Source organism: Pongo abelii, chromosome 9, assembly GCF_028885655.2.
Source record: "Pongo abelii isolate AG06213 chromosome 9, NHGRI_mPonAbe1-v2.0_pri, whole genome shotgun sequence".
Lineage (NCBI taxonomy): Eukaryota > Metazoa > Chordata > Mammalia > Primates > Hominidae > Pongo > Pongo abelii.
Genome location: NC_071994.2, coordinates 17,936,712 through 17,961,761, shown reverse-complemented (window position 1 = coordinate 17,961,761; position 25,050 = coordinate 17,936,712). Strand labels below are relative to the sequence as shown.

Sequence of the window (25,050 nt, the reverse complement as noted above, 5' to 3'; positions counted from 1 at the left end):
ATGAAACTGGGGAAGAGGGGGAGAGAAAGGGAGGCAGAGACACCCAGACACACAGAGACGAGAGACAGAGACGCAAGGAGCCCCGGGGGGAGGAGGAGAGAGACGAAGACACAGAGAGACAGTGAGAAAGACAGAAGACCGGGCAGGGAAACAGACGAGTAGAGACAGAAAAGGTCCGAGAGAGAGTGAGGGAGGGAGGGAACAGAGAGACAGAGAGCAGGAAATATGAGTAACAGTCGGGGGAGAAAACCAGAGAAATCGAATGAGAACGCCAGAAGAACGAGAGACCGTGGAAGGAGCAGAGAATTAATGGGAAGAATAAGACCAACATTTATCAAGCGCCGACTGTATGCCAGGCACTGCGTTGGACCCTGGCAAGGATAGGAGAGGAGGAGCCGCGGCGCGGGCAGCGGGGCGAGGGGCTTCTGTGCTCGCGGGAGCGGCAGCCCAGGGGGCTCAGCAGCCCCGGCACGGCCGCACCCGCGGCTCCAGCAGCCCCAACCCCGCCGGCGCTGCCTGGCCACCGTACCCGAAGCGGCTCCCCCGAGGGCCCCGAGCCTATCCTACGCCGGGGCGGCTCCGCGGACGCGCCAGGCCGAGTCAAGACCTGGGTCAACCGCCCTGCAACCTTTGTAGGGAAGTGCCTAGGTGATGGGTCTGCTGATACCGCCTGTGACCAGGCCATGAAGGGCCAGAGGGGCTCCAGTGAGACCATAATCCGCCCCTCTTTAAAAGGGGGTAGAGGAAGTTCACGCGAAGCCAACAGTCTTCTCCCTAGCTTTGGGTCCTCTCCTGCACCCCCGCGGGAGATAAGGTCTCCCCTCCCGGACACATCACACATACACAAAAAAACGCACACACTCGCACGCGCGCCCATCTCGCACCCGCTTGTAAATGCACTAAGGGGCATACACACACCGGGAAGACACACATACCGGGCACATATTTCTTCTCCACCCATCCCCAAGATCGCAAGCGCAAAATCTCGCACAGCCTCACGTTTCCCACCAGCTCAAACATGCACGCTGGCGGACTTTCAGCGGCTCACCCGTGTGCACACTCACGTGCCCCCCGCTTCCCCAAGCCCGTACAAAGGGTAACGGGCAAGCATCCTAAGTCACACCTGCACAAGCATCCTTGCGCGCACGTGCACGCTCATATGCACTCGATCTTGCACGCACAAACTCTTGCATATACTATTCTTATAGTCGCACACTGGGCTTGAGGTCTGGGAATGGAAGAAAAGTGGAATCTTGGAGCTGTCCCAGGGGACAGAAACGCTGGAGGCTGGGACACTGGCGCCAGGGACGCGGCTGGGGGCGGGGGAGGGGGTGACCCAGAAGCTCATCTTCTCCTGGAAAGTTGGGAGGGAGGAACAGGACAAGTCCACTGGGTTCCCCTAAACTACCGCATTCCCCCAAGAAGGGATTTCTCTAGAAGAGTGGCGCCGCGAGGACGATCGAACACAGTCCTCCGGGTCCCTTAAGCGGGGGAAGGGGGGGCGGGGTGGAGGGGGGTTAGAAAGCCGCTCCCGCCTCCTAGTGGTCGAGAAAGGGTTAAGTCGGCAAGCCAACAAACGAGGGAGGAGCCAGCGAGTGCGGGAAGGAGTGGGGGTGGTTGGGAAGAGCTTCCTCGCTGTCCCCACTCTCCCTCGGCTAGCAGCCTGGGCACAAGGACCGACGGACTGACGGACTCTCGAGCGGACAGCGCAGCTAGCGGGGCGCGGGCGCTGGGCGTTGACGGCCAGCCCCAGCCCTCCCCGCCCCGTCGCGCCCCGCCCCGTCCCGTCGGGGCCGATGGCTCCTCCCGAGGCCCGCAGCCCGGGGGGCGCAGGGTAGAGCCCCGCGGCCCGGCCACTCAGCCCGGGGACTCCCGGGCCCTCCCGGAGCCCCGCGGGGTCCCCGCCGTGCATCCGGCGGGCTCAGGGAGCGAGTGGGAGCGCCCTCCCCCCGCTGCCCCCTCCCCCGAGCATCGAGACAAGATGCTGCCCGGGCTCAGGCGCCTGCTGCAAGGTAAGAACGCCGGCAGCGGGAGAGCGGAGGGCATCCTGGGGAGAGAAGCAGGGCGTCCCCTCTTTCAGGGATTGAGGGTGGGGCAGTTAGGGAGGTTGGGTAACCTGGGGAAGGGGAAAAGCTCAGCGCTGGGGCCGCGCCCCCGCCGCCAGGGCTGTTCTCAGCAGGAGGGCACTTGGCTGGGAGGCTGCGGGTGCGTGCGAGGAGCTCGTGACCGAGGTGGGACGCAGGGGGCAGGTGGACCCGGCCCGGAGCGGGGAGAGAGGCTCAGGTTCCGCTGTCCCGGCTCCACCTGCTCCGGGGGACGCTGAGGACTCGGGCCGGCTGGGGAAGCGCCGACTCAGCAACTCCTCCTGCCCGGTGCCTCAGCACTTTCTGGCCACCTGGGAAGACAGGAGATGTGAGTAGGGGGCTGTCTGGGGAGGTAGGAGGCTCAGAGGGAAATCCAAGTGGCCCTCCTTGGTAGGACAGGTGGAGGGCGCTAGAAAGAGGATAGTTCTACTGATTGAGTGACAGATAAGGGTGTGGGCCAGAGATTGGGGGTGGGGTGGGGAGGGGTCAGGGGGAGAGGGATAGGAAGGAGAAGTCAAAGATGGAGAAAGTGGTGAGGGAAGCTCAAAGGAGGAGGGAGATGGAGCGGGGGAGAGGGAGGGGGAGAAGGAATAAAGGTTAGACGGGAAAAGCGTGGAGGGAAGTGGGACCCAGGTGAAGACCAAGGAAGAGGGAAGGAGAGGAAAGACCAGATCAGGGGAGGGATGGGAAGAAGACTATGGTCAGGGACCCAGAATCCTGGGATGGAGGTAGCGGGAAAGAGAATCAGGACTGGGACCCTGGGGACTGGAATGGAAAAGGAGAATGGAAAGATCAGAAACCAGAGAAGGATGGGGATGGTGACTAGAGAAGGGGTATCAGGAACCGGGGAAAAGGGTTGGAGACAGGGAACCATGGATGGGAGAGGGGCTGGGGAGGATGGGAGAGGGGCTGGGGAGGAGGGAAGAGGAGGAGGAAGAGAAAGGCTGAGAGAGAGGGACTGGGGGTTGGGGGTGCTGCCCAGGGATGAGACAAAGAGGCTTCTGGTAACCACTTCCACGTGGGAAGCCCTCCATTCCCAAAGCGCCTGCCTGCCACATTTCTTCTCTCAGGGAGTGGCCAGTGGGCCAGATGGGGGGTGCTTTGAGCTCAGGGCCCTGGGGGTGGCTGTGAGGGACAGAGGGTGAGGACTTTGGAAGGGGAGTGGCAGCCTCCGAGGGTGGGCAACCAGGCTGGCTCCTGTGCTGCCATTTATTTATCCGGCCCGGACGTTGGATTCTGCAGCCGCCGCCGCCACCACGGTGGCTGCTTATTTTGGGGTGTTACATTCTGGCAGAGTGAGAAGCTGTTTGCAGCAGCTCTAAACCTCCGTCACCCGCGTCAGTGCCTCCCCAGGCCCCTGCGTCACTGGCATCACCACCACCTCCATCCCACTCCTCAGCTCCCACCTCCTCAGCCCCTGCCCCCTCAGCATCTGCCCGCAGGCCCCGGCCCTTCCCTGAAGCAGCCTGTTGGGTGTGGAGCCCTTGCTTCTCGTCTGGGACCCTGTGCCCCTCCTTCCAGAGCGAGAGGCCTCCGCTGCCTTTCCAGGGAGCATCCTTTCCTGGGACCACTCTGCACCCGCGACTCTGCCCTGTGGGTGGGTAGCCTGGATCCTGCCCCCTACTTTGGGTCCAGTTTTCTTCTCCTCAAGTTCCTTCTTCTACAGGGGCCTCTGGCCCAAAGAGTGGCCTGTGGGCTGAGAACTTTGTTTCTGAGCCTTGGTACTCCAAGGTTTGATAGCCAGAGTCCTGGACAGTGGTCCCTCAGTGAACGGATACTTTTGGCTCTGGATGCTTCAGCCTTCCGGGATCAATACCATGTTCTGGCCTCTCTTGGCTCCCTCCCCTGGTCAGTTCTGGCCATATCTTCTGGACAGGGGTGATCTCTTCTTGACTCCCAAATGTAATCACTACTCTAGAGCAACCGCAACTGGAAGCCTAGGAGATGAAAGTTGCAGAGAGAGCTGGAATCCCTTCCTTGCCTTGACCCTGAATAGCCAAACAGACTCAGCATTGTGGCTGGCCCAGCCCTAGGCACCTGGGTGCAATTTCTCTCCTGTCTTTACCTCAAGGGCAGTGTCTCACACATTCAGGCGTGGTTTCTGCGGAGGATGTGGCGACCTCTTAAAAAAAGATCAGACAGTCTCTCTGACATGGGTTTGATGCCCCGCTTCTCCAATCTGGGTTCCACCTTGTACTAGCTGCATGACCTGAGGCCACTGTGTCATGTTTCTGGGGCTCCCTTCCTTCATCTGCAAATTGGGGGCCACAATATTGACCTCCAGGGGATTCTGTGTGTTGTGTTCAATGTATAAAGAAGTTAACATGTACAAATGCAGGGCCTGGGACAAAATAGGTGCTTCTTGGTTCCCTCCTACCCTGCTGTGCTCTGCCCTGCAGCTCTAGCCATCCCCTGCTGACCTTAGAGGAGGGGGTGAGCAGAGAGGGTGGGGGAGGCTGCTACAAAGGGCTTTCCTATGTCCACGAAGTAAAATGAAGGCTTCTGAGAAAGACAATGAAGGCGAGCTGTAGAGACCTGGGGTGCTCAGAAACTGACACTTCCCCTCCCCAGCCCTCAGCGGTGTCACCTGTGATGTGAGGGGTCGGCTCTAGGTGGCCACTGAGGTATCCCCCTTTCCAGCTCTGACATTCTGTGCATCTTGCCCCAGTCTCCACCGGAAATTCACAAAATGAAGGCCAGGAGTGGAGCTGTGGTCCTCGGAAGAGAGAGGAAGCCTGGGCCTGGAGGGAAGGAGTGGTGGTGAGGAGGCGTGAGAACAGGGGGTGGGGAAGGGACGTGGCAAGAAAGAAAAGGGCACACACTGGGCAGGGCAGGGACTGAGGGTGGGGGAGAGAGGGAAAGGCACAGCTCTCTAGTCCTCCAACCCCCCAGTCCCGCCACCTCTGCCCTGGAGTGCTCGCTCCAGCCCCAGCAGGCCTGGGGGCAGTGAAGCCCAGAGCCTCCGACCCTCCCCTCCTCCTTGCCTCCAGTGAGAGCGGCTGCGTGAATTATGGATGAGCTCCTTGGGTTACAGCTGCTTTGCACGGCAGTGGCAAGGGCCAGAAATGGCAACAGAGTCACTGTTATGCAGCAGCTGTTACGGAGGGGCCCCCAGCACGGGGTCGCTCTTCAGAGAGCCTGCAGGGACCACTATCACGGGCTGGGGGAGGTGAGCCCGGGCTGGGGGAGACATGGGAACAAGACGGAAGGAGCGTGGGGAAAGAGAAGAGAAGTAGTCTAATGTGGGCAGGTGGGGAACAGGAGAGTCTAGGGAGAGAAAGAGGAGTAGGCACCCTTGCCAGCTCCTGCAGAGTTTACCCTCAAGGCTGGAAGGGACGCTGGTGCCAGGGGAATGGGCCTTGCCTCTGGGGCCCTCTGAGATTGCACATCCTTCCCTCTGTCTCTCCTGGGGCAGCGGTCAGTCCGGAGGCTGGGGGAAAGCTCTGTAATCCTCCAGGGGCTGGCGGCCATCAGGGCTCACACTCTGGTGAGCTTGTGGATAAGGGGTAGGATTAAGGGATCAGAGAAGGATTTGGCTTCTTTTGGTGTCAAGTCCTTAGGGAAGTGGAGATCAGAGGGTGACTCTGACAGGAAGAAAAGTGCCCTGGCTGGGCACCAGGAGACTTTTCTGGCCCTTTCCCTGCCAACACTTTGCTGTGTGACCTTGGGTAAGTCGCTTGCTCTCTCTGAGCTCCAATCATCACCTCAATAGAACAGATGCTTGAACCAGAGGAATCGAGGGGACCTTTCCGGCTTTGAAATCTCCAGTTCTAAGCCCCAAACCTCAACCCTCATGAAACCCACTCAGGGTCCCCACTGTGCTTCCACACTCCACCTCTGCCTGGTTCAGATGAGGGGTGAGAGACATTGCTCCTCCACCCCACGTGGGTCTGAGAAACTCGGGAGGAGAAAGTAATCGTGAAACGCCGCACGGGGGAGGGGTGAGAAGGGCCGAGAAACGCGGAGGTGGTGTGAACGAATGGAACAGCAGCCGCTGTGTCACTGAGTATTACATCACACCCAGCCTACACACGCACGGGGCTCGGCGCTCACACACACGCGGAGGACAGCCAGCACGCACCGACGCAGCACCGACGCAGCACCAGGAGGGGCCGGGGACACTCACGGTGGGGCCCAAAAGCGAGGAGCAGCACACTGGGAGTGTGGATCCTCCACCCCGCACCTGTGTGCTCCCCCCTGTGAAGGAGGAACACCAGGGCAGCTGGGATGCCAGCGCCACACTCGGGGCCTGTCAGTCCCATGCGTGCACACCTGGCTCAGCAGCACTGCATTTGGTGAGCACCTGGCTCACACCACTATCCAAAATCACAGATACATACACACATTCACACACACGGCAACCTCAGGATCGTGACACATCACACACAAAACAACCACTAAGCATGTGCAATTCGCAGCCTTGGAGATCCCACACTGAAAATCACCAGCCCCTCAAGTCTCTCCCAGGGTCTCTGAACCCCAAGGAGCCCCAGGATCTCCAAGTGCAGAAACAGGTCTTCCTCCCCTCTGCCTTCAAAAGCCTAGGATGTTGCCTGAAGCAGAAGGTGTTCAGTCACTGTGTGCCCAGGGAATGACTGCCTGGCTTTGGGGGTGCAGGCTCCCTTTCTCCCCAGGCAAAACTGCCAGAAGAAAATCCCAGGAGTCACCTGGAAATCATAAGAAAGTGTAGAGGTCAAGCTAGTTCCAACCTAGAACTTGATCAGCTATAGTGACGGCAAAGGCCAGGGATAATGGGAGGCATTGCACCCCTATTAAAGTATGAGTACAGGCACCTGCACTCCACTCTGTAGCCCCCAGGCTCTCTGGGCCTGCTTTTCCATCAGTATCATAATAAGGATGGATCATATCCAACCTTCAAAAGTTACTTTGGGAAAAAAAAAAAAAAAAGCTTTGGCTGGATGCGGTAGCTCATGCCTGAAATCCCAACACTTTGGGAGGCTAAGGTGGGAGGATTGTTTGAGGCCAGGAGTTTGAGACCAGACTGAACAACACAGCAAGACCCCATGCCTACAAATTTTTTTTTTTTTTTTTTGAGACAGAGTCTCGCTGTGTCACCCAGGCTGGAGCGCAGTGGTGCGATCTCGGCTCACTGCAAGCTCCACCTCCCGGGTTCACACCATTATCCTGCCTCAGCCTCCTAAGTAGCTGGGACTACAGGCGCCCGCCACCATGCCCGGCTAAATTTTTTTTTTGTATTTTTAGTAGAGATGGGGTTTCACCGTGTTAGCCAGGATGGTCTCGATCTCCTGACCTCGTGATCCACCCGCCTCGGCCTCCCAAAGTGCTGGGATTACAGGAGTGAGCCACCACGCCCGGCCAAAAATTTTTAAAAAATTAGCTGGGTGCAGTGGCACGGGCCTGTGGTCCCAGCTACTCAGGAAGCTGAGGCAGGAGGATTGCTTGAGCCCAAGTGATCCAAGTTGCAGTAAGCTGTGATTGTACCACTGCACTCCAGCCTGGGCGATGGAGCAAGACCCTGTCTCCAAAAGAAAAAAAAGAAAAAAGTTTTTAAGTAACTGCGAACGAGGAGAGCCTGGGGTGTAAAATGCAGATTCCCAGGCTGTCCCCCCAGGAATTCTGCATCGTTCCTAGGACTGGCTGGTGGCCTCACTTAGAGACCCACTGAGCCCTGACCCTTAAGGCCCCTCCCGGCAGAGAGGCTCTGACTCTGCAAGGGTGAAAAGTACAGGAAAGTAAGGGCACTGGGCACCAATGGGCTGGCAAGACCAGACCCCAGGGTGAGTCCATTTCACACGAGCCTCAGATCTCCAAAGGGTCCCAAGTCACTTCCAGTCATTCTCCAATGGGGTGACTTTGCCCCCCAGGGGACATTTGGCAATGTCTGGAGACATTTTGGTTGTCACAACTGGAGGCAGGGTGCTGCTGGCATCTAGTGGGTAGAAGACAGAGATGCTGCTAAATGCCTTATATAGGGCTGCCCCCACAACAAGGAACTATCCGGCCCAACTGTCAATACTGAGGCAGAGAAACCCTGACGTTAGTCTTTTGACATTAATCTCTAGACAAGGTCAAACATGCAATACTGAAAACAGGAATGAAGAGATGATCATTCTTCAAACAATTTGCAGTGCTTTCTACAATGGCCTTTTGGCATTATTTTTTAATATATGAGAAGCCTCAGAAAGTGGAAGTGGCCAGGCCACTTGAAGCTATAATGTTGTCCCCTGAGCCCCCAGACATGGGAGCACCAGGGCTCTAGGCCTTTATTTTTATTTTTTAATTTTTTCCCCCTGAAGCAGGGTCTTGTTGTGTTGCCCAGGCTGGAGTGCAAGGGTGTGATCATTGCTCACTACAGCCTCAAACTCCTGGGCTCAAGTGATCCTCCTGCCTCAGCCTCCCAAGTAGTTAGGACTACAGGCACATGCCACCATGCCCGGCTAATTTTTTTTTTTTTTTTTTTTTTTTGTAAAGACAGGGATCTCTCTATGTTGCCCGGGATAGTCTCAAACTCCTGGCCTCAAACAATCCTTCTGCCTTGGCCTCCCAAAGTGCTGGGACTACAGGTGTGAGCCACCATATTCGGCCGGGTCTAGGCCTTTACCAAGTGGGGGGGCTGGCCCCCAGCTGGCACTCCTGCCCTGGAAGCCCACCTAGTAAGTTCTGCTTCCCCTCCCCACAGCTCCCGCCTTGGCCTGCCTCCTGCTGATGCTCCTGGCCCTGCCCCTGGCGGCCCCCAGCTGCCCCATGCTCTGCACCTGCTACTCATCCCCGCCCACCGTGAGCTGCCAGGCCAACAACTTCTCCTCTGTGCCGCTGTCCCTGCCACCCAGCACTCAGCGACTCTTCCTGCAGAACAACCTCATCCGCACGCTGCGGCCAGGCACCTTTGGGTCCAACCTGCTCACCCTGTGGCTCTTCTCCAACAACCTCTCCACCATCTACCCGGGCACCTTCCGCCACTTGCAAGCCCTGGAGGAGCTGGACCTCGGTGACAACCGGCACCTGCGCTCGCTGGAGCCCGACACCTTTCAGGGCCTGGAGCGACTGCAGTCGCTGCATTTGTACCGCTGCCAGCTCAGCAGCCTGCCCGGCAACATCTTCCGAGGCCTGGTCAGCCTGCAGTACCTCTACCTCCAGGAGAACAGCCTGCTCCACCTACAGGTGAGCCTGCCCTGTGCCCACCCTCAACTCCTTTCCGGTTTCCTCTCTCTGTGGACCCCTCTGCTCCCCGACCCTGGCGTGCGTCCCTCCTCTCTCCCCAGGCCACCCTTCCTGCCTCAGCATCTCCATTTCTCTCTGTCTCTGTCTCTGTCTCTTTTCTAAGTTTCCGTCTCTCTTACATTCTCCAGGGGCTTTACTTTTTTCCTTCTGTCTCTCTACCTGTTTAGGTCCCTTGCTGCTCTTCTCTCTCTCTCCCTCTCTCTCTCTCTCTCCAACTCCACAACCTTCACCTCTCTGCCTCTGCCTGTCTGTCTGTCTATCCCTTTCCTTCCATCACTGCCTCTCTCACTAACTTGCCTCCCCCATCTGTCTTCTGCCTCTTCTGTCTGTCTCCCTTCACACACCCACTCTGCATACACCCCCATGTCTGTCTGCGTGTGTGTATCTGTCTCTTTCTGTGATCTCACGTGTTTGCCTTCAGGGCACTCTGCCTTCCCCCAGGGTCCCCTGCCCAAAGGCCTTTGCAGCTGTTTTTCTCACCCACCCTCAAGTCTGCCCACATCACAGGGAAGTAGAGAGAGAAGGCAGAGCCACAGCCACTGGCATCCCACAGAAAGTTGCGCTTCTCTCCAATTCACTGGGTAATGGGATGGTAGAAGCCCACACCCCTTCTAGATTCCCGTTTTCCAAACCTGTCATCTCAATGCAGGGGAAGAAAGAAAAGGGTAAATCTCTGTTATGCAGCTGGAGAATGGATGCTCGGAAAATGGAATACCAGTAATTGTTATTCACTGTTATTATTATTGATCTAATTATTGTTTATTGTTGTTGTTATGCTGACTGTTTGACATGCAAATCATCCCACTCCATTTCCCCAGGGAGCAATAACACACCCTCCAAACCACCCTGAGAGAAAATCTTCCCTTGGCTACAGAGCCTCTGGCTGGAAGGGGGTGAGAATATCCAAATTCTGCCCTCTCCCTACTTGAACCTGGAAGGTGCTTCCTCTGCCTCCTCCGGGGCTAGTGCCTAACTAGTTACCAATCTGCTGGTTGGAAAATCAGGTCAGTGCTGATGATGCTAATGATAATAACAATAGCCATAACAATCTAACAAACATACTGAGCACCCACTACGAGCTAGATGCTAAGAGTACAGTAGTGAACAGAACAGACCAAGCCCCCTGCCTTCACAGAGATACCATTCCCATGAGGAGGGAAAGAAGTAAAATGCACGGTATATTGGAGAAATATGTCTTATATTATTCTTATTGTTGCCAAAATAGTGACAGTAATAGCAGTAGCCACCACCACTTAGTGGGTACACAGGGCCAGCCACAGTGCCCAGCACTTTACAGGTATCCACTCTGCCATTTACAAGCATGTGGCATTTTTTTTTTTTACCTCCTCAGACCTCAGTTTTCTCATCTGTACAATGGGGGTAGCAAGAGCACCCATCTCCTAGGGATTTTGAAAGCATTAAATGCATGAATAATTTGTAAAGCACTTAGAATAGTGCTTGGCATACGGTAAGTGCTATATAAATGCTTGTTAAAATACTATTTTAAAAAAAGAAACGAGCCTTATTTAACATTGGTTTCAGTGAAGTGGCCCAACTTGGACTCCATCCTGAAGATATGGGTCAACTTCAAGGATTATACTGAAGTCATGAGTGAGTCCCAGAAATTGCACCTCACAGTTTATGAAGGGCACTCAGCCTCACAGTTTATGAAGTGCACTCAGCCACCTCATCTCATTTCTACAGCCCAGTTGGGAGATTATTTTCACCTCCTTGTTAACAACGGAGAAGCTGAGACTGGGGGCCCTGAAGACTCTATAGAGATATAGTCACCTCCAATCATAAATCTTTTCAATCATTGTCGGTGTGACCGGAGGCTTATGTCTTCTCACCATCATGTTGGGCCTCACAACAACCTGGTGATAGGGACAGTTAGGGGCACTAGGGACATCGGATGAATGTTCCTGAGGCCACACACCCAAGAAGAGCTGGTGCTTGAACCTCATGGTCTGGCTACGAGGGGACAGTACTCTGGAGTACAATTGAGCAGGCTCATTTTTGAAAGCACACAGTTTGGACTCAGCAAGACCTAGTTTCAAATCCTGGCTCCTATATATATGACTTTGGACAAATTACTTAACCTCTCCCAATCTCCATTTCCTCATCTCTAAAATGGCAATCAGGATAGTACTTAATAACAATCTTTTTTTTTTTTTTTTTTTTTTTGAGACGAAGTCCTGCTCTATTGCCCAGGCTGGAGTGCAGTAGCGCGATCTCAGCTCACTGCAACCTCTGCCTCCCAGGCTCAAGTGATTTTCCTGCCTCAGCCTCCTGAGTAGCTAAGATTACAGGCATGTGTCACTACACCCAGCTATTTTTTGTATTTTTAGTAGAGACGGGTTTCACCATGTTGGCCAGGCTGGTCTTGAACTCCTGACCTCAGGTGATCCACTCACCTTAGCCTCCCAAAGTGCTGGAATTACAGGTGTGAGCCACCATGCCTAGCCAATAATAATCCTTATTTAAGAAGTTTTGTAAGGATTAAAATGTAAGGCATTTAGCACATATGGGCACTATAATAGTAATTACTACTAATACTAATACTGAGATCAAATACTACTACAAATTGATCATGCATTTAATGCTTTCAAAATCTCCTTATCAATATATATTAGCTATTTAGGAGGAATTTGGAGTCAGAGGGCCTGAGCTTGAATCCCCAATCTACTATTTTCTGACTTATTTAACTTTAAGCAGGTTGCTAACCCTCTCTGAACCTCACTTACCTTATCTGCAAACTGGGAATAATGAAAATAATACCTTCCACCAAGAATGGTTGTAAATAGGAAACGAGTTAGTGTATAGAAAGCCCATAGTTCAGGCCTGGTGTGGTGGCTCATGCCTGTAATCCCAGCACTTTGGGAGGCCAAGGTGGGTGGATCACTTGAGGTCAGGAGTTCGAGACCAGCCTGGCCAACATGGTGAAATCCCGTCTCTACTAAAAATACAAAAATTAGCCAGGCGGGGTGGCAGGTGTCAGTAAAACCAGCCACTAGGGAGGCTAAGGCAGGCGAATCACTTGAACCTGGGAGGTGGAGGTTGCAGTGAGCTGAGATCGTGCTACTGTACTCCAGCCTGGGTGACAGAGCAAGACTCTGTCTCAAAAAAGAAAAAAAAAAAAAAGCCCATAGTTCAGTGCTGAAGAAATCATGTTATCATGACCCCATCCTCCATTGACTCTCAGGCCAAGAACAGCAATCAGGACCTGAGATCAGCAAAGGCTTGGGCAGAGGGGACCTCAGGTGGACACTGGGGTCTTCTGAAATGGGAAGTGTTTGTTCTCTACGCCCCTGGCATGAATGGTACCAGGCATCATGGGAAGGAAGCAACTTCACACCTGGCCTTTTATAGAGGAGATGGAAAAAACAGCCTCTGCCTGTGAACTGCCTGGTGGGGCTGGGCTGGGAGATGCCACAGGCAGGTGAGGAAACATGTGGGCTGGGGTGAGATCTGCAGGGTGCAGATGTGACCCAAGATGGAGCCAGGCCCGCCCCGAAGGGGAGCTCTGGAGGAAACTCTACCAGAGGACCACAGCTTTTCAGAATGGGGAAGGGCCAGGCACTGTGCCAGGTGAGTTCATTCATCAACAGATATTTACTGAGTACCTACCACATGCCAGGCAATGTTCCAGGTGCCAGGGATTCAGGGAAGAACAGAAACAGCAGCCCTGTTCTCCCAGAGCATATTCCCTACTCAAATGTAGCCAGATGATAAAGACACTTGTTTTCTTTTTTTTCTTTCCTTTTTTTTTTTTTTTTTTTTTTTTGAGACGAAGTCTTGCTCTCTTGCTCAGGCTGGAGTGCAGTGGCACGATCTCGGCTCACCGCAACCTCTGCCTCCCAGGTTCAAGCGATTCTCCTGCCTCAGCCTCCCAAGTAGCTGGGATTACAGGCGTGTGCCACCATGCCTGGCTAATTTTTGTATTTTTAGTAGAGACGGGGTTTCACCATGTTGGCCAGGCTGGTCTTGAACTCCTGACTACAGGTGATCCGCCCACCTCGGCCTCCCAAAGTGTTGGATTACAGGAGTGAGCCACCGCACCCGCCGACACTTGTTTTCTCTTTCAATCATTACAGTGGCCTGCATGGTTTTTGTTTTGTTTTGTTTTTGTTTTTGAGACAGAGTCTCACTATGTCACCCAGCTGGAGTGCAGTGATACAATCTTGGCTCACTGCAGCCTCACCTCCTGGGGTCAAACAATTCCCCCATCTTAGCCTCACCAGTAGCTGGAACTACAGACATGTGCCACCATGTCCAGCTAATTTTTGTATTTTATAGAGACGGGGTTTCACCATGTTGCCCAGGCTGGTCTCAAACTCCTGAACTCAAGCAATCCACCCGCCTCGGCCTCCCAAAGTGCTGGTATTACAGGCATGAACCACCGTACACAGCTGGCCTGAATGGTTTAAAAATAGTCTTTACGCTCAAGCAGATCAGATCTCAGTTTGAATCCCAGCCACACCTCCAATTTGCTCTACAGCTTTGTACAAGTTATTTAACCACTCTGAGCCTCGATGGACCCATCTGTGAAATGGGGATAACCTGTACCTTGGCGAGCAGGGGTTGTGAGGATTAAAGGAGATACTACTGAGCTCAGCCCAATGTCTGCTACGAAGTGAGTATCCAATGAATGGTAGCTCTCCATTAACATTTACCAGGGAGGACACCAACTGAAGCTCAACAAAATAAAAGCACAGTCCAGGGTCACCCAGCTAGTAAGGAAAATGACCTAGAATTGGCCCAGGACTGTCTGAATCCAGAGTGCAGTTGTTCAGAGGTCTCTGGAGTTGGAAGCCACGTTCCACTGCATATTAGCTGCTGGACCCTAGGCGAGTCACTTCACTTCTCTGAGGTGCCCTCTCCTAATCTCTGAAATGGTGATAATAATAGTATCCACCTCATAGGGTTGTGACAATTAAGTTACTATATAGGATCTGTATAGCACAGAGCTTGGCACATGGTAAGAGCTCAATAAGTTACCTGCTTGACAATGCTGACGCTGATGATGACGACGATACCCATCCTAGACTGATGAGCTCTGTGAGCGGGGGTGCCTGGCACAGAGTAGACACTCGTACAGCTCTGTGGAATGAATGAGGCACATCCCAGAACTCACCAATTCATAAAAATCAGATGCAGATGGGATCTTAAAGATCACCTATCCTAAGTCCCTTGTTTCACAGATGAAAAGATCCAGGCCCAGAGAGGTGCTTGGAGCTGTCCGAGGTCACACAGCCAAGCAGCTGATTTGATTAGTGTCAGAGCCAAGAGCTGGGAGTTTGGAGGGAGGCAAGGTTAAGAACAGGATGCTGTCAGGGAAGCAGGCAGGGATGCTGTGTTAAGATTCCAAATGGATGCAGAGAGCTGTGAACTGGCCAGTGGGGAGGCAAGGGAAATGTGGTTTTTGAAATGGAAGAGGATGACTTTAGCAGAAGCTCTCAGACCAGAGGGAGGGGAGACAGGGAGGGGCGGGGGGAGGGCTAGGGCTGTGAAAGTCAAGAGCTTATTAATGCATAGAGAACGGTTTTAACAGTGGAGAGAGGAAGGACCAGATTTGAAAGCTACAGTCAAGGAAGTGGCAACGGGATTTGGCAACAGCTTGGATGGGGGGAGGGGGCAATGGACCCCAAGGCAGAGGCTCAGAGAAGGGAGGGGCAGGACTTTTTGCAGAGAAACAAAAGGAGAGGAGAGGAGGTTGGAATCAAGAAATTCTATGGGCCAAAACCTGGGGCTGTGGGTCAAAGGCACCTGAATTCCCTAGGATCTCTGGACCTTTGGTCTACTCTTCCTGACCTCCTGAGGTCCCCCAAAATGTGGATTACCCCTGCTCCCTCTCCCCCCACCCCCGGCCCCTTATCGATCCTCTGACCATACATCTCTGGGTGTGTCCTACTCTTGCTGACACTCCATAAAAATAGGAACCCCATTTAGGTGTTTTGAGTGGCAGGGATTCCAAGCCTACCCCCTGGATGGGCCTGGAAGAGAACAAGAGCACCAGGCCATGGTGAGCCAGGCCGAGGCCAGGGAGGTGCAAGGAGCCAGCTGGAGGCCTGAACCAGGATTTGGGGTGGTGGCAGCAGGGGGCGGAGAATGCTGGTGTCAGAGGCAGCCGAGAAGGTTGAGGGGGACGGATCTCAATGTGGCCAAGAGGAGGGCTCTTGGCAGGCTCAGTTCCTGTAGCGAAGAGGGCGGAAGCCAGATGGGAGGGGGCGAGAACAGGCAGGAGCACAGGAAGGTGGAGGCTGTGGGTGTGGGCTGGGAGTCGATGCCCTCCCCCAACCTGAGGCCTCCGACCAGGCTCCTGGGTGGCAGGCATGGGAAGGGGAGCATCTCCCCAGGCAGTGAGGGAGGGAGAGCAACAGTCAGGGAACAAGCCCCCGGGTGAACTGGCCTGAGCAGAGTGGATGCTCCTGTTCTGAGACCCAGACCTCCTGGAACCTGCTGACCACAGTGATGCTCTGCACAAGAGGGGAGGACCTCAAGGCAGTGAGGTCAGGGAGTTGAAGTCCTGCTTCCCTCTCTGGCAAGCCCTTATCTCTTTGAGCCCCAGTGCTGTCCTCTAAAAAAGTGAGCTGGGCTGATGGGTGCCAAGGCATTAGCTCCCAAGTCAGCTGATCATCAGAATCCCCTGGTGAGCTGGTTATAATGCAGAGTCCAGGAATCCCTACTGGCCATGGGCCACACACACACCCCGCTCCCCGCTGTTACTTCTGAACCATAGTTCCAAGGTCCTTTCTGCGCTAATGTGGCCTGATTAGGTGACTCCCTAGCACCAGGCAGGTGGGACAGCGCCTCTAAGGGAAGCAGTAATGCAATGCGGCTTCCTTCCTCTCCTCTCCTGCCGCCTCTGGGGGTGGAGCTGATGCCCCTCACCCCAATACCCAGCCTAGTAGCAGTACTTTGGTTTCCCCCAGGGAGCTCCTCTTTTAAAGAAAAGGGACGGGACCCAATTCCAACTGAGCCCCTATTGTCATAGTAGCCACCATTTATTGATGGTTGACTATGCACCTGCCAGATACTGTACCCTTAACAGCATTTATCATCCAACCCTCCTTTAGCCTGCTGAGGGGGTTATACATAATAAGGAATGTTACACGTACCGAGGAAACTGAGACTCCATGAGGTTAAAACTTGCCTAAAATAACACAGCTAGGGAAAAGGCAAGCTGGATTTTGAACCAGGGCTCTAAGTGCTGAGCCTGTGGGCTTCATCATTGGACCAAATCCCTGTGTGCTGGGCACGTGTCCAGCACTTCCCTCATATGATCTTTATGTGAACCATCCTCTGGAATCCTCAGAACAAACCCAGGAAGTAGGTATACTCATCCCCATCTTACAGATGAGGAAAGAGGCACAGAGAGATGACTGGCTTGGCCAAGTTAAGAATAATGGCTAACAAACAAAAACAAAAACAAAAATTAAAAAAAAAAAAGAATAATGGCTAACTCATGGAACTCATAGAACTCCACAAGGAAAGGTGTTCTAAGCACCTTCATACATGCTGCTTCATTTAATCTCTAAATTATGCAGATGAGGAAACTGAGTCACAGATATCCTGAGTGACTTGCCCCAGGTGGCATCAGTTCATGACAGATCCAAGATTTGAAATCAGAAAGGCTAGCTCCCCAGTCTCCATACTTCACCAAACCAGAAGTTCTGAAACTCAAACTGTGGTCCTGCCATGGCCGCACTGGCTTCCCTGGGGAACCTGTAGACATGCGGATTCCCAGGCTCCACCCCAAACCTCCTGAATTAGAAACTCTGCCCCCGGCCCTACCCCGCTCAGAGATCCGCAGGGGATCCCAATACACCCGAAAGTTTAGGAACCACTGACCTCACCAATACCACTTTTTCCACAGCAAATAGGTTAGAGGAGGCGGAATCCAAATCCAGGATGCTATGAATCAAAAGGTCAACCCTTTCTCTTCTGCCACGGTGCACCCCCTTCCCTCCCCCGGCCCAGGCCCCAGCGGGGTCTGCACCCTGCCTCAGGCCCACTCTCTTCTTCTGTGTCCCACTCCACCCCACCCAGGATGACCTGTTCGCGGACCTGGCCAACCTGAGCCACCTCTTCCTCCACGGGAACCGCCTGCGGCTGCTCACAGAGCACGTGTTTCGCGGCCTGGGCAGCCTGGACCGGCTGCTGCTGCACGGGAACCGGCTGCAGGGCGTGCACCGCGCGGCCTTCCGCGGCCTCAGCCGCCTCACCATCCTCTACCTGTTCAACAACAGCCTGGCCTCGCTGCCCGGCGAGGCGCTCGCCGACCTGCCCTCGCTCGAGTTCCTGCGGCTCAACGCTAACCCCTGGGCGTGCGACTGCCGCGCGCGGCCGCTCTGGGCCTGGTTCCAGCGCGCGCGCGTGTCCAGCTCCGACGTGACCTGCGCCACCCCCCCGGAGCGCCAGGGCCGAGACCTGCGCGCGCTCAGCGAGGCCGATTTCCAGGCGTGTCCGCCCGCGGCACCCACGCGGCCGGGCAGCCGCGCCCGCGGCAACAGCTCCTCCAACCACCTGTACGGGGTGGCCGAGGCCGGGGCGCCCCCAGCCGACCCCTCCACCCTCTACCGAGATCTGCCTGCCGAAGACTCGCGGGGGCGCCAGGGCGGGGACGCGCCTACCGAGGACGACTACTGGGGGGGCTACGGGGGTGAGGACCAGCGAGGGGAGCAGACGTGCCCCGGCGCTGCCTGCCAGGCGCCCCCGGACTCCCGAGGCCCTGCGCTCGCGGCCGGGCTCCCCAGCCCTCTGCTTTGCCTCCTGCTCCTGGTGCCCCACCACCTCTGACTGCGGTGCTGAGATCGAAGAGGCCAGTGTCCGATCCCCGCTTCCTGTCCAGCTGGGGCTGCGGCTCCGGCCCCAGTCCCGCCCCCGCCCCGGCCTTGCTGCCTCCCTTTCCCCTCCCAGCTCCTCTCCTCCCCGGGGACCAGGCCGCCTCTCCTTGCCTGCCCCCTGGGCTGTCCTGACTTATGGCAGCCCCAAGAGGGTGTGTGTGGTGGCTCAGCCCTGCCCTCCCCAATTCTGGCCATTAACTCTTCCCCATCCCAAGGCTGGGGTGGGGCCCCCCAGGCAGCCGCTGACCCGCACTCCTAAGGGCCCACAGCGGACACCAGAGGGGCTTTTGTCTGCAGAGCATCTTCCACCAGCAGAGCCTTTGGAAGCTCCCCCAGGGAGCCCCACCCAGGACCCTTTGGGGGATGCCTCAGTCAGGGCCAGGCTGACCCTGAACCCTGCTTACCCTAGTCCCCTCAACCTCCTGACACTGGAGGAAAACTTTTCTCCTAAGTCTACCCTGGACACTTTTTAGGGCACCTGGAGAGAACTTTCCTCTCCACTGTGGCCCCTGCGTGGTGAAGATCAAAAGAAGTTGTTTGGGAAAAGAAAATTTATTAAAAAATTCTATTATTTTATCTACTGTAAGATCTGTTGACTTGGGACGCCGAAAGCGGGATGAGGTCTCAGAATGTAAGGATTTCAGGGCCAGGAGGGTTGGAGAAGGGGAGCCGTCCCCCGCCATCAAAGAGCTTCCTGGTAGCTGGAGGTGGTGTGCGCTCCCCCGCCATGATGAGGAGCTGAAGCCCTGCATTCTAGGTGAGGCGCAATCTGGCAACCAAGAGTGGGTGCTGGTGGCACCTCTTCTCTTCATGTGTCCAGGGGAAGAGCTGCAGCCAACCCTGAGTTGTCTGGCGCCTGAGGAACTAAGCCTGGGGAAGACCTGCTGTCTGGTTAACAGCCCTCTTCCAGACCCTGTTCCTTCAGGAAACAAGAGCAGTTCTCCTGCAAGGAGGAGTCACGTACACACTCCTGGTCACAGACAGCCCCAACATGGCTTTGGGTAAATGTGAAAAAGGCACTGCTCCCTCAGGGAAACACAGCCCCATGCCAGAGCAAACACCTTAGCAAACAGAGACCAAGGCTGGGTTTCGGCACACACTTGCCTCCTTGGCTAAGTGCCCTTGTGCAGTGCACAGCCTACACACCTGCACACAGCAACCCTGTGGGTATGTGGTCTCTCCGCTCCTGTGAGGTAGAAGCCATCAGGGATGAACCAGGTCGGAGAAGCAGGTTTCCAAACAGGCTAGAAGAGGGACCAAGGAACTAGGGTGATCAGAGGGACAGGAATCCCAAATTGGGATGCATTACTGGCTTGAGGTACAATCAGAACCTTCATCTTTCTGGTGTGTGGAAGAGAGGCTGGGGACTGGGAAGAGCTCAGGCTAAGAAGGACTTGCGTTGGGGTTTAGGGGTGAGTCTCATCAGACTGAGCACTAGGAGAGAAGTTTGGTAGTTTGAATTTGGAGCTAAGAATCTAGCTTGGGCAGGGTGTGGTGGCTTGCACTTGTAATCCCAGCTAATTGGGAGGCTGAGGTGGAAGGATCACTTGAGGCCAAGAGTTTGAGACTAGCCTGGACAACATATCAAGACTGAGTCTCTTAAAAATGTTTTTTTAAGAATCTAGTTTGGAGCGGGGTGTGATGTCTCACGCCTGTAATCCCAGCACTCTGGGAGGCTGAGGTGGACAGATCACTTGAGGTCAGGAGTTCAAGACCAGCCTGGCCAACATGGCGGAAACCCCGTCTCTACTAAAAATTCAAAAAAATTAGCCAGGCATGATATCGGGTGCCTGTAGTCCCAGGTACTCAGGAGGCTGAGGCACAAGAATCACTCCAGCCTGGGTGACAGAGACTCTGTCTTAAAAAAAAAAAAAAAAAAAATCTAGCTTGGGAGGTGGGAATAGAAAGACAGAGGGGGCCTAGATGCTAGGGCTTGAGGAGGCAGGCTGAGGTTCTGTGATTCTGGCTGGAGAGGTCAAATGATCTTGAGAAGAGGAGGAAGAAATGAGAAGAAATCAGCATCTAAGCCTGAGGCAGGTAGACTCCCGGTTAAGGGTGTGGGGTGGGTTGGGGGAGAGTGAGAGCAGCTGGTCAGAAATCCAGGGAGCTCGGAGTCTGGGGTCTTGCAGGGGCTTGTGTCAGGCTGGCTGTGAGGAGGTTAATGGATTGGATTGGGGGGGACAGCCAGGCAAGAGCTCTGGTGGAGGAGGGGCTGCTGGGGCCTGGGCAGGGGGAGGGGGGCTGCTGGTAAATTAGAGGCAGGCTGTCCAGGTCACAGAATTATCATTGTGAAATATTCATGGGCCTTCAGTCCAGATGCTATTTCAGAACAGTGAAAGCAGGAGGAGTGTGTGAGCCTCAGGAAGAAGGCTGAAGCAAAGCCACTCTCCACCAACCCCCACCCCTCCCACCACCAGCCCAGACAGACCCACGGACGCCCATCACGTGCACACCCACACTCCCGAGCTCTCACACACACTCGCACCAATCAGAGCCATGTAGCACGTGCAAGCACACCAACCACCCACGGGTCCCACAAACAGGCAGGTGTCCCCTAAATTCTGACATGCACACTGACATGCACACCCACTCAATCAGGACCCAGCACAGAGATCACCTCCAGCGATCTCACATGCACAGACCCCCAAGCTCTCCAAACAACCTAGATTTACCACCTTGACCCACACACCCTGAAATAGGACGGATGTTCAAGGCCATCCAGCCCAACCCCCACCAACACTCTGATGGGGAAACTGAGGCCATAGAAAGGAAGGGATTTGTCTAAGATTCCTCTATCCCCTGAAAAAAGCAAAATTCATTCACCTCCCACATTCTGTGAGTGTACCCCCATTCTGCATTTTCGTCTGCCAGACACCCAGCCTAGTTGTAATTAACTCCTCCCTTTCTCTAATTTCCTGTATCTATTCAGTTACCCAGTCCCCCACCCAGCCACAGTCTATCCCTTCCTTCCCATTCTCCCCACCACCTCCCTGCTCCAGCTACTCATTACCTCATGCCTGGAATATAAAAGAAAACTGCGATAACCTCCTCGCTGCTTTCCTACATGGAATCTCTCCCTCCCTCCCACCCAGCCATACCATGGTGACCAGATTCATCTGATCAAAATTTGCATATGTTATGATGTCACTCAGGAGTCTATAATGGCTTCCTAATGCCTATAGGGTAAAGGTAAAACACCTTAGCAAAGCATCAAAGATCCCTCAGAGTCTGGTACCAGCTGTTTTTCTAGCCTTTTCTCTCACAATCTCATCCCAAACCTTCACTCCAGCTAGAACGTTTGTATCATACTGGCCACCAGTTATCATGTATGTGAAACCCACCAACTGACTTTGAGTGCCCCCTAAAATTTCTGTCTCTCCTGAAGTAGGAAACCTCTCCCCCCTCCTCAGATCTCAGACTCTACAGCCCTTTCCCAAGGCCAAGACTGCACCTCTCTGACCATATAGGGGGGGTTCTTCAAAGCAGCAGATAGAGGCTCAGGCTCTGGCTCCCTCCAAGCAGACGGCTGCCCCCGACTGGCCTCCTTGGGAAGCACAGCTAGGCTTCAGTCGTCCGGAACTGAGAATGAGCATCTAACCGCCTGGGGAGAGGAATAGAAGGACACCAGATCATAAGGTTTATAAGCCCTTAAGCCTCTAAGGTTCTTACACCCAGAGTAGAGGGGGGACGGTTCTCAGCCCTGTTTTCCTAGCTGCGGGCTCCCAATTTTCGATCCCTAATCCGAGAGGAACTCCTCTCCTGTGAAATACAGACTTGGGACTCTCAGGACACTGTAGAAGGGAAATTTCCCAACAGACTCTGAGAGGCCAGGAGGCCAGGGATAGACCAGGTGGCAGGCCCAAGGTCCAGCTGGGGTCAGGTTTCTATATGAATTTTTAATGCTTCCAGATAGACCTGTCAAATGTTCTGAAACCTGAGCATCTCCTTTCATCTCTGTACATGATGCCCTTCTCCAACCCCATTGCCCCTGCAGGAGGGCAGGCCTGGGATAGATATTCAGTGGCCTCTGGAGAAATGGTTTTGGGACAGTAGAAGGGTAAATGACCTAGCTATGCTCCCACTGGTAAGCTGTGTGACCTTGGGCAAGTTACCTAACCTCTCTGAACATTAGAGTTTTGTGGGTTTTGGGTTTTTTTTGTTTTTTGTTTTGTTTTGTTTTGTTGTAAGCTGGGGACAATAGTGCCAGCCTAAATCAATTTGTTGTGGGGACTCAGTGCAATAGCCCATGGCAAGATGACCTACATGCTTGCTGTTATTATTCTCTTTCCTCAAGTTCTGCCTCCCTCTTCCAGCTTTTCTTCCAACCCCAAAGATGTCTCTGGCTATTGCTTCGAAGGGAGGAGCTTTGGTTGGTTCTTCCCTCTCTCTTCAGGCCCAAACTCCCCGCCTCAAGATCCTTTGGCCTTTGTAGAAACTTCAAGTGAGGAGGCAGCAGGGAGATAAGAAAGTGGGCAAGGCCGGTGGAGTGAGAGAGGAGGATAGACGGCGAAGCCCTAGCAGAGGGGAGGGAAGTGGGCAGTGGAGAGAGGAAGGGAAGACCCTGCTCAGAGAAAGAACAGCTAGGCGGAGACTCCTTCCTTCCTTCCTTCCTTCCCTCCCTCCCTCCCTCCATCTTCTCCACACCTGGTACCATCATACAGAAGCAGAGAGGACTACACTTGGTGAAAGTTTCAATTCTCGTTTGTGGAGAGGTGAGCATTGAGGAAGGGGTGGGGGCTGTCAAAGGAGACTTGCCCAGTCTTTCCAGCCCACCAATCCCTTGCCCAGTGTTTCTATAAAATAAGGGCCTTTTGCATGTGATTTAAGTAGGAAGCTGATTCCTGAGCCCCTCAGATCTGCTGAATCAGATAGCTAAGGGGGCCCTGGAATCTGCATTTTAGCAAGTGGAGGTGGGTTATGAAGCACTCCAAAGTTTGAGATACGCCTCAAAGGTGGAGTGGTTCTGTGGGGGGCAGACAGGAAAATGCAAAGGGGGAAGGGGTCACACTTAGGGAAGGTTTCAGACAATACTGAGTGGCAAGGGTGGTGCCAGGTGTGGGGAATAACAGATAGAGGAGGCAAAGTGAGTGGAGACCAAGCCAGACCGGGGAGGAGGGGGGCACAGCCAAGGTGAGACAGGTCAGCAGCCAGAAACCGAAGCAGACACTTACAGGGTGCACCCCGCCCTCTCTTCGTGGCGATCTGAGATCCAGGACGTGGAGACCCTGGAGAGCCCCCCACCTTGTTTCTGGGGCGGGGGTCAGAGAGGAAGCCTCTCATCCCCGGGCACCAGCGGCCTTCCCCGGAGGCTCAACGCGCAGATACCTGGATAGGCGTCCATCACTCCCCTGGCCAGAGCCTACCAACGCTCCTCGAGGTCCGACCTTGTCCCTCCTTCTACCCCACAGTCCCCAGTCCTAGCTCATCTGCATAAAGCTCCAATTAACATGTTTTTCCTTTGCTATTTGCGATCCCAGAACTCGTTCCCCACCCCGAGCCCCTTTCCCGCCGCTCCCTCGCCCCTGGGAGGGCGGCCCCATTAACCCTCGCGACCCGGGCCGCTCCCGGCGGTCCTGACCCCGCCACCCCGTCCCGCGGTGGGGGTTTGGGGGCGAGGGGCGCGCCCTGGGGCGGAGGATTGCGCGGCAGGGTCTGCCACAGGCCAGAGGCCACGGCTCTCCGGGAAAGAGGCAGGCGCATATCCGCCCCTCTTTCTGGGAAAAGATGGGGAGGGGGGCTTCTCCTGGGAGACTCCGGGCTTCGAAATTCCTCGTTCCCTATCCTCCGGCCCCCGCACCCCTCCTCCTCCCCGCCACGCACCCTCTCCCCTCCCCAGCCATCTGTTCCACTCCGCAGCGCCGCGACAAACACGGCTCCAGCTCGCTTCCGCCCCTGCCCAGCCCCCTCCCCAAGCCCCGGGAAGTGGGGGAGTGAGCAGACGCCCTTCTCCTACGAGGCCGGAATTTCTGCCTCCATCTCCCACCGGGGTCCGGCTGGCCAGCGGCAAGCTTCGAGACCCCCCACCAACCACCACCACCGTTGCGAGGGCCGGTGAGGCTGCAAATAACGCTTGCAAGGACGGGAGTCGGGGAGGGTGTAGGGAGAGTTTAAAGGACGGGCAGAGCAAGCCCCGGGTAGGGGCTCTGCAGCCCAAGACCCGGGAAGAGGCAGAGGTTTTCCCTCCCGGGTCGCCGCCCCCCGCACCCTCGGCGCCAGCCGCAGCCACGCAGCGCCGCCTGCCGGGCACACCAAGGTCCTGGCGCGCACGTGGCGCTTTCCCCAGGGTCCGCTCCTGGCTCGCGCTCAGCCTCCCCAGACTATTCGCAAACTGAGGATCCCGGACAGAGAGTGCAGAGACCCCGGCAAGCCCACTGAAAGCCAGCCGAACCCGCTGGTGGGTGCTGTCCAATTCTGATTTTGTACTTTGCAAAAACAAAAAAAGTCAGTGTTGGAAGTCGGGAGTCTGGGCTCAGAGCAGCAGGGATCTGCGATGTGACTTTGCCAAGTCTCCAGACCCCTGAGGGCAGGTTTTCCTATCTGAAAATGGAGGGGTCAGTCTCTCTTATTAACTTCTCAAGAGAAACAAAGACAAAGGGAGGGAAAATGGCTTATCTGGAATGCTGTCTTACAGAGCCAACCTTTGGAGGTGGGGGGGATGGCCAAGGCCTCTGAGGTCACTCTTAGCCCCAGGAGCAGCTGAGAACCGGAAAGAAGCTTGGGACCTCCTTTCTGCAGAGCTGTCCTTTCCACAGACTGCCGAGGTTCCAAATTGAGCTCCACCACCTAACACTGTGTGCCCTTGGGTGTGTGCCTTAACCTCTCTGGGCTTGTTTCCTACAGCGACAAGAAAGAATGACAACACCAACCTCTTAGCTATAGTTTGGATAAAATGAGATAGCTGTGTAGAATAGACAGAT

General features: G+C 54.9%; 1 protein-coding gene and 1 long non-coding RNA gene across 4 annotated transcripts; both read left to right on the top strand.

Moving 5' to 3' along the window:
- Positions 1-1,614: 1,614 nt before the first annotated feature.
- Positions 1,615-18,709, top strand: RTN4RL2 (reticulon 4 receptor like 2). The gene is made up of 3 exons (XM_024255490.3): positions 1,615-2,012; positions 8,746-9,227; positions 17,337-18,709. The coding sequence occupies exons 1-3, from the start codon at positions 1,982-1,984 to the stop codon at positions 18,084-18,086; spliced, it is 1,263 nt and encodes a 420-aa protein (XP_024111258.2). The 5' UTR covers positions 1,615-1,981; the 3' UTR covers positions 18,087-18,709.
- A 2,596-nt stretch (positions 18,710-21,305) lies between these two features.
- On the top strand, positions 21,306-23,619 carry LOC129048612 (uncharacterized). 3 transcript variants are annotated; one of them, XR_008511106.1, is made up of 4 exons: positions 21,306-21,459; positions 21,601-21,769; positions 22,128-22,845; positions 23,341-23,619. It is a non-coding gene; the product is annotated as an uncharacterized LOC129048612 (long non-coding RNA). The 3 variants fall into 3 exon arrangements; XR_010141845.1 differs by having other exon boundaries at positions 21,544-21,769; positions 23,347-23,619; XR_008511105.1 differs by having other exon boundaries at positions 21,544-21,769.
- The last annotated feature ends 1,431 nt before the right edge of the window (positions 23,620-25,050 follow it).

Coding starts and splice junctions, on each gene's coding strand:
- RTN4RL2 (XM_024255490.3), top strand. CDS start 1,982: ATGCTGCCCGGGCTCAGGCGCCTGCTGCAAG. Junction 2,013..8,745: donor GCTCAGGCGCCTGCTGCAAG/GTAAGAACGCCG, acceptor CCCTCCCCACAG/CTCCCGCCTTGGCCTGCCTC. Junction 9,228..17,336: donor ACAGCCTGCTCCACCTACAG/GTGAGCCTGCCC, acceptor CACCCCACCCAG/GATGACCTGTTCGCGGACCT.